The sequence below is a fragment of the Callospermophilus lateralis genome, chromosome X (genome assembly GCF_048772815.1).
Source record: "Callospermophilus lateralis isolate mCalLat2 chromosome X, mCalLat2.hap1, whole genome shotgun sequence".
Taxonomy (NCBI): Eukaryota; Metazoa; Chordata; class Mammalia; order Rodentia; family Sciuridae; genus Callospermophilus; species Callospermophilus lateralis.
In genome coordinates, this window is record NC_135325.1 from 27,196,349 (window position 1) to 27,213,252 (window position 16,904).

At 36.0% G+C, this 16,904-nt stretch overlaps 1 protein-coding gene across 2 annotated transcripts in view; it reads right to left on the minus strand.

The window, feature by feature from the left end:
- Positions 1 to 16,904, minus strand: part of Med14 (mediator complex subunit 14) — a 71,073-nt gene that overhangs the window by 28,827 nt on the left and 25,342 nt on the right. For both annotated transcript variants that reach the window (XM_077106933.1, XM_077106932.1), the window contains exons 11-16: positions 15,797 to 15,922; positions 14,278 to 14,356; positions 10,006 to 10,165; positions 7,214 to 7,408; positions 6,708 to 6,842; positions 3,766 to 3,842 (exon numbers count right to left, since the gene is read on the minus strand). In XM_077106933.1, coding sequence (XP_076963048.1) covers positions 3,766 to 3,842; positions 6,708 to 6,842; positions 7,214 to 7,408; positions 10,006 to 10,165; positions 14,278 to 14,356; positions 15,797 to 15,922 — 772 coding nt within the window. The remainder of the gene's footprint in view (positions 1 to 3,765; positions 3,843 to 6,707; positions 6,843 to 7,213; positions 7,409 to 10,005; positions 10,166 to 14,277; positions 14,357 to 15,796; positions 15,923 to 16,904) is intronic.

Below are 16,904 nucleotides of genomic sequence, written 5' to 3' on the forward strand. Positions count from 1 at the left end.
TGGGTGCATGAGTCTCCCTTCACCTCCTCTCTATAGAGGTAACCCTATTATGATGGAGCTTAACATGTATGAACTAATTGAACATACACACTGTGTATATATCTATCACATATATCACATATACAAGAGGAATGTAGTAGCTTTGGTGTCTTAAAAAATACCTACTTAAGCATTTTCCTTCAAGAGCTTTATGGACTATTTCATTTTATCATAAAACATTAGAAAGATATATATTTGACTTGTTTATTAACTATTTTAGTAATGGATGAAATACTGAGGTGATACAGTAATTACACATTATTCTCAGATGTGGCATAGTGGTTATCTACATAAAGGCAAACAAAATGAATGCAATTGGAAATACAGAATCTTGGCTTAGTCCTCTTATTTAGAATATAACACCTAAAACAAGTTTCTCAATCTTAGCAATACTGACATTTGGAGCTGGATAATTCTTTATTGGGGGGAGGGGGCTGTCCTCTCTTGTCCAACCTTGGCATCTACCTACTAGAGGTCAGTAGCATGTTCCACTCCTGCTTCCCAGTTAATGATAACCAAAAATATCCCCAAAGATTACCAAATGTTCCCTAAAGGGAAAATCTGCCCCGAGGTCAAGAACCCCTGACCTAGAATGAAAAACCGAAGAGAACAAAAAAGAGAATTGCATGTAGTAAAAATAAAACATGTGGGCTGGCGATGTGGCTCAGTGAAGGTACTTGCCTAACTTGAGCAAGGCCCTGGATTCAATCCCCAGACCACAAAAATAAATAAATGAAATTTGTTGTGTGGCAGAAAAGAAAGCTATGTAAATATAAAATGTCAAAATATAATTAATGTACTCTAGAAATTTACTCAAAATTTCTATCACATCTTCTCATCAAGAGTTTTCAAAAGCTTTTCAAAAATTAAATCTTTCATACCATATTCTTTATATCACTACCAGAAAGAATTGCATATTTTGCAAACACGTTCTTCAACTGATAGGTATACTGAGGACTTACTTGCCCTTACCCCTCACGGTATAACCCTCCTCATAGAAGTTATAAAAAGCAGCCAACTCAAATAGATATTTCATCTCAAGTTTGAAAATATAAATGCATTACATTATCTTCCTTTTACATTAAGGAGGTTTCTCATGAAATCCACCTGGTTGGAAAATGAAAACACAGAAGCCAACATCTTCTGAAGTGAGAACTAAGGTAAGTATAAGACTCCTTTTAATTTATGTTCTCAGGGACAGCTGGACCCTGGAAATGCATTTTGTGTCACTTTCTTAATCTGTGACGGATATAATTGGCTCCATTTCATGGAACCTATAAAACATTTATCCAACTTTTTTTTTTTTTTTTTTTTCAGCACTGGGGTTGAACTCCAGGGCCTTGCATATGCTAGGCAAGTGCTCTGCACTAAGGTATCCCCAAACACATTTATTCATTTTTAAGACTGTAATAGAAAATAATCTATGACTAAAAGCTGAGAAAATTGTCTCAAGATTAAATGCATTAGAGCAATTACATACTAATTAGATCTGTGCAGGATTTTGATTTAATAAAATCAGAGGCATTTATTACTTTTTCCTCTTTATTTCTATACCCTATCCTGATAATGAACAGCATTTACTAGACAAATATATCTTTACTTTAACCATTTCTATATATTTTCCTATAAGTTTAAATAAAGAAATCAAAAGCCAGAATGAATGATTTTGCTTAAAAATCATTGTTAAATGAAGCTAAAAAATATGAAGTGCTTCCCCCGTAGGTAAGACTTTTTATGTGAAAGAAAAAAGGGAATTCTAAAACTTCTCTTGAAAAAATGATTAAGAACAAGGTATTTAAAATCTTGTATGCCAGGCATAGTGGCACACACCTGTAATCCCACTGGCTCAGGAGGCTAAGGCAGGAGGATAGCGAGTTCAAAACCAGCCTCAGCAAAAAGCAAGGCGCTAAGCAACTCAGTGAAACCCTGTCTCTAAATAAAATACAAAATAGGGCTGGGGATGTGGTTCAGTGGTTGAGTGCCCCTGAGTTCAATCCCCAGTACCCCTGCGCCCCCAAAAAATCTTATAAATCATGAAAAATATAACTAAGGAGAATAGAACACAAATGTTAACATCACTGATTTATCTGTAGTTTCCAGGAAGAGTAAAAAGAAAAAAGAAACCTATATTTAAGGCAAAGCAATTCAAAACCAAATGCAATTAAAACACATTACATTTTCCTACTGAAGTCCATTATAAGACCAGCTCTATCTCCTGCAAACTTTGTGTAGAAATGCTGTTAAGGTGGTCAGCTAGGAAGAGGAGCTATCCTACTTCTTCAACTCTTAGGACCCAAAGTGAGCACCATTACATACATTATGCTCACCCTTATTTGGTACCCTTTCCACCTTCTACAAAAGCAAATACCCACATAACAAAAATTAAAGCCCTATTGCTTAAATTTAGAGACCCATGTCTTAGCAGACAGAGGAATTCTATAAAAATTGTTCTTATAATAATAAAATACATCAAGCAACATCTAAGAAACAATAAAATGGTCCCAGTAGGAGAGCCCCCTCAAAAAACCTGTTTTCCAGACCAAAAACGCCAATGTCATAGATGGTACTCTAGCACTGCACATTCACCCTGCATGGCTGTGTAAAGTGAAGGTGACAACATTAGCTTCACTTCTAAGCATCCTTCAGCTCCTTGTCCTAAGCCCTCTGCTCATCTCCTTTTGTATACTTGTTCCCAGCGATCTAATTTATTGCCCTAGCTCAATCCAGGATTCTGACTTTATTTACTTATGCACAGACCTGTTAACTGAGCTTGAGATACACCCCTTATGGCTCAAAGGATGTCTAGGGCTGAAACTTAGCAAAGCCCTTTCAAACTCACATCTGCTGTGTCCCTTATCTCAGAAACCACCACCAACATCCATCATTTGACCAAGATAAAACTCAGAAGCATCTTGGTCACCTGCCCATTCTCACCTCCAACATCAATCAACTGAATAACCAACCCTTTCATATTTCATGTCTGAAGTCCTCGTGGAACCTATCCTAAGCCAAGCTACCAATAACTCTGATGTGAACCAGTTCAGCAACTGGTTTCTGCTCCAATTTATTTCTCCACATCGCTATCAGGTTAAGCTTTCAGAAACACTTATCTAATGATGCCAGTTTCTGCCTAAAATCATCTAATAGCTTTTGAGTGCCATAAAGATCAAATTACGAGACCTGATCCTTCCTTCTTCCATTTCCAGTCTCACCTCTCCTACCTGCCGCCATGCTGAACTCCCTTCAGCTCCAGGATAGCAAGCTCTCTCTGGCCTCTAAGCCTTCACATTAGCAGTTGTCCCCTCTGGTAAGGATCTCAAACTCCCACCCCACCTCCCTTTCCTCCTCTGGCTAAGTCTGACAGCTTCTTCAGTCTGAACATACCTGTTGCTTTCTGAGGTATACCCTTCCTACCTTCTGAACTGGCCCACATCCACCTGCTTTATGAACCCAAAGTATCCTATCACAAGTCAAGCCTGACACTCAGTTGCATTCAGTAAATATCTATTGAATGAATTAAAGAAACACGGAGGAGATATCCTAAAATATCAAGTGGTGCTGTATGGTCACTCCACAAGTCAAAGAGAATGTGCCCCCAGACATTAGTAATTCTACACAGAAATCTGTGACACTTGCAGGTTCTACTGTTTTAATGGAAGGAGGGAACAGCTCTGGCACTGTGACTGCTACATGTGGTACCAAGTGAGACACATGACAGGGACTTACTTTAATAAGCGAATTGCATGGCTGAAGCCATCACCTTCAATTTGCACTCCTTGATGCGGAATCTCCAGATTGGATAACTGGAAAGACAAAAGTACACATTTTAACAGACCATTAATTTTACAAAGGAAAGGAGCTACCTTTACTATTTATTAGTGTCTCTATGTTGGTAGCAACTGTTTTTCGGCCAGACTTTCCCAAAGTTAGAACCTTAACAGGCATGAGCAAATCCCCATCGTTAGATTCCTTGGGAAACACATTAAATCCAGTGAAACTCAAAGCTGCCTCAGAGTCTCTAGTTTTTTCAAAACGTCTCCACAGGTGGCAAATCTTCAAAATTCAGGAGATTAACCTAATTTTTTTAGTGAGTCAAAAGTAATCCAGGGTTGGGGTTGTGGCTCAGTGGTAGAATGCTCGCCTGGCATGCACGAGGTGCTGGGTTCAACCCTCAGCACCACATAAATGTAAAATAAAGATGTGTTTCCACCTAAAACTTAAAAAAATAAATAAATATTTTTTTAAAAAAGTATCCAGACTCAATTCTGGCAGTCCCAAATGAAGCAACAGAAAAATAAGGCAATTTTTCTTGTGTAATTCTATTGTTTATTCCAAATGAAGTTTAAGTCATAGTTGTATCTTATTCCCAATCATAAACCATATTTTTTAGTTTATAACTTTGCCAAAATACATTTTGAACTATTAAGTCATTTTCAACATGAAACTCAAGAAAATAAAATTTCAAATTTATGCCTTTTCCCAAAGAAATCTCTCCCAATTAGAGGAGTCAGAAAGTCAGTTAAGACGACGAACGCAGGAATGGCAGCTGAAACCCTTCCATGGAACCCTAAGCTGTTAAGGTATGCCAGAAAGCCATCGGATCCACCAAAGAAATACTTGCCACCTTTGGTGACATTGCTGGGTCTTCTATGACCGAGGATTTATACCTACCTTGTTCCAAAAAGAATTTAGGGTGGCTCTAAGTAACTCACTGAGGTCTGCTCTTTGGGAAGGGCAGAGGTTCAAAAACACCAGCTGCTGGGCAGCAGAGGTTCAGATTCAAAAGGAAATAAAGTGTGGGATGGTTCAAATGTTGCCACTATTCCATAAATCACATCCCCAGTGAGGTTAGATTTAGTTTTTCATCTCAGTGTAAATTACTGTAAGCATAAAAAAGGTGCTTGCTTTTGTCACAGCATAGCTAGAATTTTCACTAAAAGAAAAAGTAGAGTGAGTTTTTACAAGCTTGACTAAGTTCAACAGAGCATTATAGAATGTTCTGACGTGCCCCATGTGTATACAATACAGGAGTAAAGAGAAGACATACATCTACAGGCATCAGTCTAGGTGGGCCTGCAAACACACATTCATGCAAATTTTGGTCTATATTTGGGGAAGAGAGGACATAAATGCATTGACTGCACTGTCCCAGCACCATGTACCCTCCCTTCTGACTACGAAGGTAATAACTAAGTGACAGCCATATAATCCATCTAAATGACCTGATAAAAGACTCCAAGAACATGGTAAGTAAATAGGAAACATGAATACCCTGTACAGTTTAGGAGCTATGGCCAGTTCCCAGACAGAAGGGCCAGGAAGGACATTCATCAAGCTCACTCACAGTTCTAGGAGCTGGGGGCCATCAAGGACATGAGGACCTATTTTAGGTGCCTGTTTCTGGGCTTGGGTTTCTCTCTGGGTTACTGCTGCTCTTTGCATTTTCTCACCTTATTCTCTGCCTGCAAATCCCAAAGCCCTCTGAAGCAGGGGCTGGTGAACAGTTCCTGGGCCCATTCCAGCCCACTGCCTATTTTCTATAAGTCAAGTTTTACTGGAACATAGCCATGCTCATTTGTTTAAATATCAACCATGGCTGCTTCATACAACCACAGCATGTTTGAGTAGCTATCAGAGACTGTGTAACCTCCAAAACCTAAAATATTTACTTCTGGCCCTTTCCAGAAAAGGTTTGCCAAGCCGTCTGAAGGCCTGAAAGCTATTTTGAAAATATCTTCCCAAGACCATCATCATCAGCCCAACCAAAAAAGTCCATGTTCATGTTTCCAGGTCTCTTCTTCATTTCCAATAACTTATAGAGAAGAGGATTTTTACAAAAAACTAAAACTTTACACTAGAGGGAAATAATTAGGGTCTAAGTGTACAACTTTTGAAGGATAGCCAACCTTCAGCCAAACCTCTTTTTGGAAATACAAAAAATTCAGATTGTTAACCTCCCTTTACTTTCTTCTTCTTTTTCTTCTTTATTTTTAATTTTTTTTTTTTTTTTTTTAGTTGTCAATGGACTTTATTTTATTTATTTTATATGTAGTACTGGAGAATTGAACCCAGTGCCTCGTACATGCTAGGCAAGTGCTCTACCACTCAGCCACAACCCCAGCCACCTTTTATTTTCATGTTTGGGAATCACACTGACTACATAACTATATATTCTTAAAAGACACTGATTCTGCTTAAGTCCATTGCTTCTTCCATGTGATAAAAGAAAAAACTTAATATTCTTTCTCACTTGCTTCTCAGAAAGCAGCCCCATTTTATTAGTACTTAATATGCCCATCTTCACCAACTCAAAAGAGAGCTTCCCCTTTGTTAAATAACCATTTCTAATAGGCTTAAACAAATGCTCCAACTAAGATGTAAAAGTAAGGTGCAAATTCTTAAAAGCTGTCCATTTTTCTACCTGGGAAGACTTTACTTTCCATTTACATAAAGAGCAGAAGGCTTAGAATCTGGAATACAGAAAGGAAATAATTAAGCCATGTTTTACATGTATACCATGAGAGGCTGCTTGTAGACCCACGCTTCCCAAAATGAACAGGATGACAACCATCCTGGTTCTCCTAATCAAATCCACGTAACTTTACAATGAGTTTTTTTAAAAAAACCCTCCTTCATACAGAATATTGAGAATCATTCCAAAAAATTACCTCCAACCGAAGTCCTACAAATGGCATGTTTGTATCACACATGGCAACAAAGTGAGCTAGAACTTTATTGAAGGCACACGTTTCTCCTGATCGCTTGGTTTTCTTGGATTCTACTGGACATGGATCGTCACATAACTAGAATTCAAGTAAAACAGTACAGATGATGCAACTCAGTAAAGCAATCAAAGCAGTCACAAAACTCAAGGATAACCAAAACAAATGTTAATGATTTCAACAAATGTTTATTGAGCAAATACTAACCTAAGCATTGATAATTTAGTTAAAAATACTATGTGTTTAACAAAATTGCTTGTGGAAAATGGTGTATAATTAATTAAAAGAAGCAGTCATATCAAGAGAATGTAGAGAATTGTTACTTAAGTTCCACTGCTGCCCTTTAAAAAAATCTTATCTTTTCCATATTTAAAAAAAAAAGGGGGTAAAGAACACAAAAAAAGGTAATACACTCATATAAATTCTATGCTCACTTCTGTATATGATCATACCTTACGCTTAGTTCCAGTTTTAGTCTGTTTCCCAGGTTTTGTACGATAAATCAAGTCCTGGACGTTTTCCTTGAACTGCTGCAGCAGAAGTGCCACCACAGGGCTATCTTCACGATCGGTGGCATTCACGGACATGAAGTAGTACTTGTATGACAGCTGTGTAGGTTTATTGGGAACCTCCAGCATCTCCACAACCTAAAATGGCCCAAATCAGAAATGAGACTCAGAGAATTAAGTGTTGGGTCATGGGTGTTGGCACACGCCTGGAATCACACTGACTTGACGGGCTGAGGCAGAGGGATCGCAAGTTCAAAGTCAGCCCCAGCAATATGGTGAGGTCGAAGCAACTTAGCAAGACCCTGTCTCAAGATAAAAAATTAAAAGGACTGGGATGTGGCACTGGTTAAGCACTCCTGGGCTCAATACCCAGTTCCAAAAAAGAAAAAGAAAAAAAAAGACGCATTAGATATTTTCTCCTTATAACAAGTATGGCTCAGAATTATACATCTAATATAAATTTTATACAGACAAATCAATCATGATGTCAAAAGCATTCCTAGTAAATATATACTGTTGTTTAAAAAACAGACCAGATTAAAGAGTGATCTAAGTAAGCCAATCATAAACCATAGCAAGTGGGACATTCAAATTATTAGCAGTAGGTGTTCTTGATATTCATGCTTCAGGTTATAAACTGAAAAAACAATTTATGTTTACTCCGGCTGCTAGATTTTCTAGAACAGTATCAATTTTAAATTGCCCTGCTGTCTCCCTATGACCATTAAAACACCTAACATTCTACATTATGGCAGAGAAAAATGATAACTATTTCTCACTGGGAAGAATATAAAAATAAACCCCGGTTTTTCCAACTGAAAACTATACACTATGAGGACCAAAATATCAGCACTACTTTAAAATGATATGTACCAAGGACCATCCAAAGTGCCTTATAGACGTGAATACTTTTAATCCTAAGATTCCTATGTATTTGTTTTTTTTAAGGAGGGAATTGAGGTATGACAATGTAAGTTACATGCCCAAAGTCTTACAGCTAAGAAGCCATGGACTCGCGCTAAATGTTTGGCTACAGAAACCTGGCTCTTATCCACTATATGAGATGGCTATTTTTTTGTTTTTGTTTTTGTTGGGGGGTGTGGAACTGATTGAACTCAGGGGCACTTGACCACTGAGCCCCATCCCGAGCCCTATTTGGTATTTTATTTAGAGACAGGGTCTCATTGAGTTCTTAGGGCCTTGCTGTTGCTGAGGCTGACTTTGAACTCACAATCCTCCTGCCTCAGTCATACAAGTTGCTGGGATTATAGGTGTGCGCCACAGCATTCAGCCTCCTCTGTTCTTAATGTCCATGGTAGCAGTTCTTTTCATGTTTATGAACATATCACCCCTAAGTGATAAATCTGAACAATGTTGGAATAACCTATAAAGTATTGCTTTACCACTGGTCACTGACACTAAAACCTGAGCATTTGTTGATGCTAATAAGGTCAGAAAAAGAAAAATATATGCAACTTTCAAATTTTACTTTGTGTGTGGTTGCGTATTAAAAAACCTATATGTATTCCCAGGTACGATATCACTTCATGGGCTAGGCAGTTCGCTGAGAACTGAAATAATAGCCTTTTGTTGTGTGTCACATCTAGTTCCACAGCAGGTGTTTTAAAATATCAATGACAGACTTATAAGTCTATGTAGAGATATATCAGCCTACACGGGGTATCTTTTGTTGGGGAAGGGGGGCAGGGATTGAACTCAGGGACACTCGGCCACTGAGCCACATCCCCAGCCCTATTTTGTATTTTATTTAGAGACAGGGTCTCACTGAGTTGCTTAGCACCTCACCATTACTGAGGCTGGCTGTGAACTTGCCAAGATCCTCCTGCCTGAGCCTCCAAAGCCGCTGGGATTACAGGACTATGCCACCACACCCAGCCATAGGTTATCTTTTTAAGATAGTATCTTTCAAAACTAAAAAATTCACTCCCATTATCTTCAAACAACAATCGTGAATTAAAAATTTTGAATACCTTAGATTCTTAGGAAAAAGTATCTATTTGGTATATAAGAAATTTCTACAAGCAGGGAATGTATTAAAGTGAGCTCATATTTCAAATGCTTTCTAATTCTAACCAATTCAAAGACCTCAAAGAAACCAACTGGAAAACACCCAGGAAGAGTAAAAATTAAAAAGAAATAATCTTATTGTATACTGCAATGTACATTCAATCAACCATGGAATATGCCTTCAATTAGAGATGGGAAAATAAAGCTCTATCAACCAGCCCATATTTAAAAGGCTGCTTTAAACAAGTTCATATTCAGTTAAGCCAAATAAATTTATCTGACACTCAATCATCCAAACCTTCATAATAGTAGCTCTCAACTTTTTTCTTCTAATAGAGGAGATGCCTCAATCTAATCAGAAACTAGAAATCAATATAGGAAAGATTCTAGAATGAGAGATGGAGACGACCTTAAATTCCCCAACCAAAGCCCGACTTATCCCCTTTCCTGATCCCTACCCGCTGGGTTGAGAATCACTACATAAAAGTCAAATGTTCAGGGCTGGGGATATAGCTCAGTTGGTAGAGTGCTTGCCTCGCATGCACAAGGCCCTGGGTTCAATCGTCAGCACCACCAAAAACAAACAAACAAACAAAAAAGTCAAATGTTCAATAAAATTCATATGTAAAAATTAAACAATAAATCATTCATGATACTAACAGAATTACTGGACTTGATCACCCCTAATCACCCTTCTGTATACTTACAATGTAGTATTGTGGAAGACGGGTGAGTTTAATAAACAGCTTATTCTTAGAAAGGTTTCCAATAGGATGAGTAGAGTAATTGGAAAGCTGCAATGTCTCACTGCTTATTGTAGGCAGATGTTTTATAGATTGTTTGCAACGCTGTTGTCCAAGCCAAAACCTTAATTTAAAAGAGATAAAACACATCATAAAACTATACTTTTCTGATTAACTGCATGTTACTGATTTACAAATAGAACGAAGATCACAAAAAAAAAAAACCAACATTTGAGCCAGGTGTGCTGGTGCACGCTTGTAATCCCAGTGGCTCAGAAAGCTAAGGCAGGAGTATCCCAAGTTCAAAACCAGCCTCAGCAACTTAGCAAGGCCCAGAGCAACTTAATGAGATCCTATCTTAAAATAAAAAATAAAAAAAGGGCTGGAAATGTGGCGCAATGGTTAAGCGCCCCTGGGTTCAATTCCCTGTACTGCCCCCGCCCCAAAAAAACCAATCAATTGATATTTAACTGAATTACTAAAAGGACACATGACCATATCAATGAATTATTTCATCACAGTTCAGTATTATACTGTTAGTTCTCATTCTAGTTTAAGAAGTTTAAACTGTGATGTGAATGATTTTGATTATTTATAAGGCAAAATCAACTGTAAGGCTGAGATACTAAGTTCAGTTTATTATAAGAAATTGCAGATTTCCTATTTAAAGACAGCACAAACTAATATCAACATTCTTTATAAAATGCCTAAACTATTCATAAAATGAAACAGAAAAACAATAAATAAGCATAAAAGTTTTTCTTTTCTTTTTTTTTGTATCACTGAAGATAAATACCTCTAGTTTTTATATTATATACGCTTGGTATATCAAGCAGGTGCAAGTATTAATTACCTCCTCCCCGCCCTCACTTTCAGGGAAGTCCCCATATTTCACTTTGATGCTTTTACTAGAGTATTCTTATTCCTTTTATTTGTTTATCTATCCTTGATGCTAGCATACCACATAATCAAATACATAAAAAAGGGATAAAATGACTGGTTCACAAATTCTCACTAAAGCACAATGAGATAACCATGTTAGAATTTTCATAGCAATATAACAATGCCAAAGTGTCTAAGCTCATGATCACCAGACTCACCCGTCTTATTGAAAGGCCATAGATCAGTCTGGGTGCTATTACATTTGCACAGTGAACTGCATGTGGTACAAATCACATACTAGTTATGTGCATTAAAACCATGTTAGAAGCTGGGCACACACCTGTAATCCCAGGACCACAGGCAGGAGGATCATGAGTTCAAAGCCAGCCTCAGCAACAGCAAGTCACTAAGCATCTCAGCAAGACCCTGTCTCTAAATAAAATACAAAATAGGGCTGGGGACATGGCTTAGTGGTTGAGTCCCCTGAGTTTAATCCCCAGTACCAAAAAACAAAACCCCAAAAAACAAAATTAAGATAGATATACATTATGTCTCATGATTGGTATTATCAATCCAACCTAAATCAGTTAAAAGAAGCAAGAAACAAGATTTTTCCCATATCAAAAATTCAAATGAGGGGTTGAGGTTGTGGCTCAGAGGTGGAGCACTTGCCTAGCACTAGTGAGGCTTTGGATTTGATTCTCAGCAACTCATAAAACAACAACAACAAATAAAATAAAGGTTAAATTTTTTTTTCTTTTTTTGGTAGTACTGGGGATTGAACCCAGGGCCTTGTGCATGCAAGGCAAGCACTCTATCAACTGAAGGTTAAATTCTTTAAAAAAAAAAAAAAAAATGCAAATGATACACAAGGTAGTCTTTTCAAAGTATATGTTGAACTGCTATTTTATTCTTGATTTTTCTTTTGTTTTGTTACTTTTGATTTTTGATTTGTGGAACCAAAACCAGAATGATGTCTATAATAATTGCCTGCATTGTATGGATAATGTGCAGTTTCTATAATTTTCTTTTTCCCTCTTACATTTGTTCCAATTTTATTTACTGAAATGCAATTTTATGTCTGTTGACTCTAGTAATGAGAATTGGAGCTTATATTTTGATATGTGTTTTCATTTTTTCCTCTAGAATTCATTGTTGTTGCCTAATATAAAGAAGTTATCACATGAACAGATGCTCAATATCACTAGTCATTAGGAAAATGTAAATTAAAATCACAATGAGATATCTAGTCACACTTAGCAAGAGGCTTATATTCAAAGACAATGACAAGCATTAGCAAGGACATAGAAAAATAGAAACCCTCACACATGCTGATGGGATTGCAATATGACACAGCCAGTTTGGGAAAGAGTTTGGCAGGTTCATTAAAAAGTTAGACATAAACTGACTATATGCCCCAGCAATTCCACTCCTGGGTGTGGACCAAAGAGAAATGAAAATGAAAGTTCACACATATACTTGCTATGAGTAGTCATAGCAGCATTAATCACAATAGTCAAAGAGTGGAAACCACCCAAATGTCCATCAGCTAATGAACAAAACAAAATGTTGCATATATATACAGTACAAAACAATTCAGCCATAAAAACAAAGTACTGGTACATGTTACAATATGAATCCTAAAAACATGCTAAAACAAAAAGCCAGTCACAAAAGAACCTATATTTTATGATTACCTTTATATGGAAAGTTCAGTAAAGGTGATTAGCTATAAATGGGCAACTTTTTGTGGTGGTGGAAATGTTCTGCAATTGAACTGCAGTAATGGATGCAAAACTTGGTAAATGTACTACAAATCAAAGTATATATACTTAGGATGGGTAGACCTTATGGCACATAAATCATACCTCAAAAAGTTGTCTTGAAAAAATTATCCTGTGACAGATTAGTGATAAACTGGCCATTCATCATTGAAAATTTGAGAAACACTATTGTTGTAAGTAACAATCAAGACTTTTCTTATAAATAATGTTATTTAGAATAAAATATATTCCATGTGTGCATAATTTTATCAAAATGGACTCTACCATCATGTATAACTAAAAATAACCATTAAAAACAAACAAACAAATAATGTGAGTTAAAATACGTTATACATTTGATAAGTTAAAGGCTTCTGGGGACTTGGTTTTCTAATTTTAAGTTATATTTCTTCTATCTTTTTAAAATATACTTTTTATTTTGTATTTTTTTAGTTATAGATGAACACAATATCTTTATTTATTTATTGTTATGCAGTGCTGGGGATCGAACCCAGTGCCTCATACATGCTAAGCAAGTGGTCTATAACTGAGCCACAACCCCAACCCTTAAGTTAGACTTCTGATGGTTACAACTGACAGATAAATAACCTCAAGGCATTGTAGCATGAATTATTAAGCATGTTAGGCATTTAAACCTTGCTTAGCCACAGGCACAAAACTGACCCTAATACACTAAAAACTGTTGTAAGTTATTACCAGATTATTGACCATAATATATATATTTTTTATAATCAGATAAACAGCTGCTCAAAATAGAGGCTCATATGTTACCTACTAGCATTAAAAATCATGCCCTGATAATTAAAACATTACTTAATTATAATAAAGGCTTCAAATATTCATATAAAATCAAAAACAGCAAAAGGAGGAGGGAGAAGACTAGAAGACAGAAACAAGAGTGTCCCCTGAACAGTTCTTCTGTTGGCTTCTGGTCTTTCCCCCTACATCATTTGCCAGTTTTTCATCTCTGAAGTTTATTTTTAGTCCCTGGAATTTTGTTTTATTAATTTTTATAAAAGAGTTTGTTGGAGTTGCCATAATGGCACCTTTGTGTACCAAGGTGGTAATGAAGCCCCATAAAATTATCTCTAGCTTCATTTTCAATTTCATTTAGTTTAATAGGATCATGCACTACCAGACTTTGAGACAAAATGAATGACGGTATTAGAAAAGCAGAAATGACTAATTCTGACAGTGTCAGCTGGTACATTCATACCATGAAGTTTTTCCTGGATAAAAACAAGTAAGACTCTATTAAAGAGAAAACCTGATTTAAAAAAATCATTGTATAAGTGATCTGAAAAGTGCTTGTACAGGGAGGAAATGTGGTATGGAATGAAAGTTGAATGTCATGCCCTTCATACATATATCTGCTCTAGAGGGCAATTTAATATGAGGCGCTGCCATCTTGGATCTATTCCAAGAGAATTTAGATTCTCAAAAGACACTCAAGTATCATATCATAAAACTTAAGGACAGTGACTGATCAAGAGTGGTGATGGAGAAGAAAATATATCCTGTCAAATAGATTTCCAGTTTTAGTGTTGAGCTAAAATACTTAAAAGCTTACTTAAGTTGCTGAATCCAAGGAATGATCCGTTTCATGTCATCATTAACAGACTTTTCCATGTCATCGAGAGTGGCTTGGTCTACAGAATAAAGTACTTGATTAATTAATTGCTTACATGAGAAACAAAATCTTTATCTACATAACCCCAAACCAAAGTTAAAATTATTATTTTAGGCAGAAAATCATGTTGTTCTTCATTCAGAGAAAAACTAAATAAAATGCATCATAAGGTACATATCAACCTAATCAGTTTTCCTTCTTTAACATTTTAACATTTTAGCATATTTATAGATAAAACAACTAACAGCAAATGTGCACTGGCAAGAAGAACAAATAACAAATACACAAATAATTATTTCCCTTTATTTTAATTACCCAAACTCTTATTCTAGTTTATTAGCATTTTCAAGCTATATGTATTTAAAATTTATAATATTACTAGACTTAGAGCCTTAAACATTATTTAAAAAAAATTCCACTGAAATGTTTATTTACCAAACACAAATGATGTCTGACATAAACAAGAGCTGGTGTAGAAAGATTAGCTTGCTATATATCCTGCTGAACTTTTAGTAACATTAGAAAAATGCTAATAAATAAAATACTGAGTGAAAAAAAAGCAAGATACAAAACAAATTCAATTAGTGGGAAAAAAGCATAGAAAAAAATGATAATATCAAAAAAACAAAAGAGCACTGTTACAGAATGAATTGTGTCCTTCCCCCACTGAATTCATATTTTTGAAGCCCTAATCCTCAGTGTGATAGTTGGTGAAGGGGCCTTGGGAGATAATTAGGTTTCGAAGAGATCATGAGGCAGGGTGCTATGATTCAAAGCAATGATGAGTCCTGCTTTCCATGAGCAGCTCATATATAAATCTGTATAGCCAGAAATGTGACCAGAAAACCCCTTATCTTCATCAATCTATCTTGCTTAATATTAATATCAAATGGAAAATCTTCAAGAATACCATTTAAGTAGCAATGCAAAAATACTGTTCCTAGTATTTCATTATTTCTGAACACCAACTTAGTAAAGTTAGAAATCAAAATTTTTAAATTTTCTATTGTGTTTAAAGCAGAGATAAATACTTTCCTCTAGAATTCTGTACCTCAAAAGTCATCATACGTATTTATACTATCATAACTATGTTCTCCAGCCATGAATGACATTAGAATCTCTTGTAGTCGTTTCCATGTCACCCAACTATTAGTGGTAAAATAGAAACCATCTATTGGATAAGTTAATCTAAGCAACATCAGTTATCAACATTATTACTTTTACAAAAGAGAAACAGCATAAATGCACTTTTTATTGGGAAGTTTAACATCCGGTGCAAGAAAATCCAAACAAGGGTAAAAACAGGGCTCCGAGGAACAGATGGCAGCCAGTTATTCCTTCCATATCTACTTTAAACACTCTGTAAAAACACCCGTTCTGATACCTAAAGGCAAAAAAATTTTATTTTGTTAAAATTTTTTTTTCTTACACTGAGTAATTATATCATTTAATAACTTACCAAGTCCATAAAGCATCAACTGGAACATCCCAGAATGCAAATCTACAAAAATGTGCAGGCATTCCGAATTACCACAGGGCTCCAAGATGGGGACGACGAGAGCAGGAAGTGCAGTCTCGATGGAAGCTGAACAGGTAAGAAATTTAAAAATATATATATATATTATATATTTATATAATATATATATATATAATATTATATAAATATATAATATATATATAATATCAGTGAGTAGAAACACGATTGAAAATTAGAAGAAAAACATGATTCTGCTAAATTTGGAATGGAATTATTGTCAACTAGGATGAATGTAATTTTCAAAATGAATGTTTCCACAAGCTACCCTTTTCAAATATTACAGGGGGAAAAAAAAAGCCAAGATTCCTTAAAAAGTGTTTAAAAATCTAGTGAAAAGTCAATCTCATCACTTAACTGAGTTCTGGATTTATTTTCATGCAGTGGTTACTAATAAATAAACTTTTGTGGATTTTCTTCTTGATAATGGTTGAAAAATATCAAAAAGAAAATTAGTTATTTGGTAAACAGAATAAATCTCATCTATAGTTTCAATGTCATTCTTTATTTTATAAAGTGTTTTTCTGGCAATTAGGGGCCAGGTGTTTCCAGAAAGACTTGAAAACTATTAAACATTATTGATGGCATAGGGAAACATTCTTTTCAAGTCATTTGTGCACCTCATTTCAAGTCACAGATGAAACAAGAATATAAGCAATTAGTAAACACAAATCCCATAGCTGACAAGACACTTGATCTAGAGTATTACAGTATTTCCACTAGGCCCAATTCACTTTTCCCTTAATCCCACTAGTTGGTAAAATGAAATCCAATAAAGAGCAAAGCGCACTAAAGAATTTCCTCTTCTGGTTACCAAGTTCCTCTAAAGCTTCAGCACTGAAGGCAGGCAGGGAGCAAAGTGAGGGCATAGGCCTTTCCACTAGGCACGACTCCTCTGTACCACTTTATAAACCAAGGACAACAGCATCTTCCCGTCCATGACACAGGTAGTTAGGAGGAAAAAATAACAAGTCTGGACAGATGCCTTTAAAAAAGTAAAAGTGGGAACCGGGTGTGGAGGTCCACCTTTATA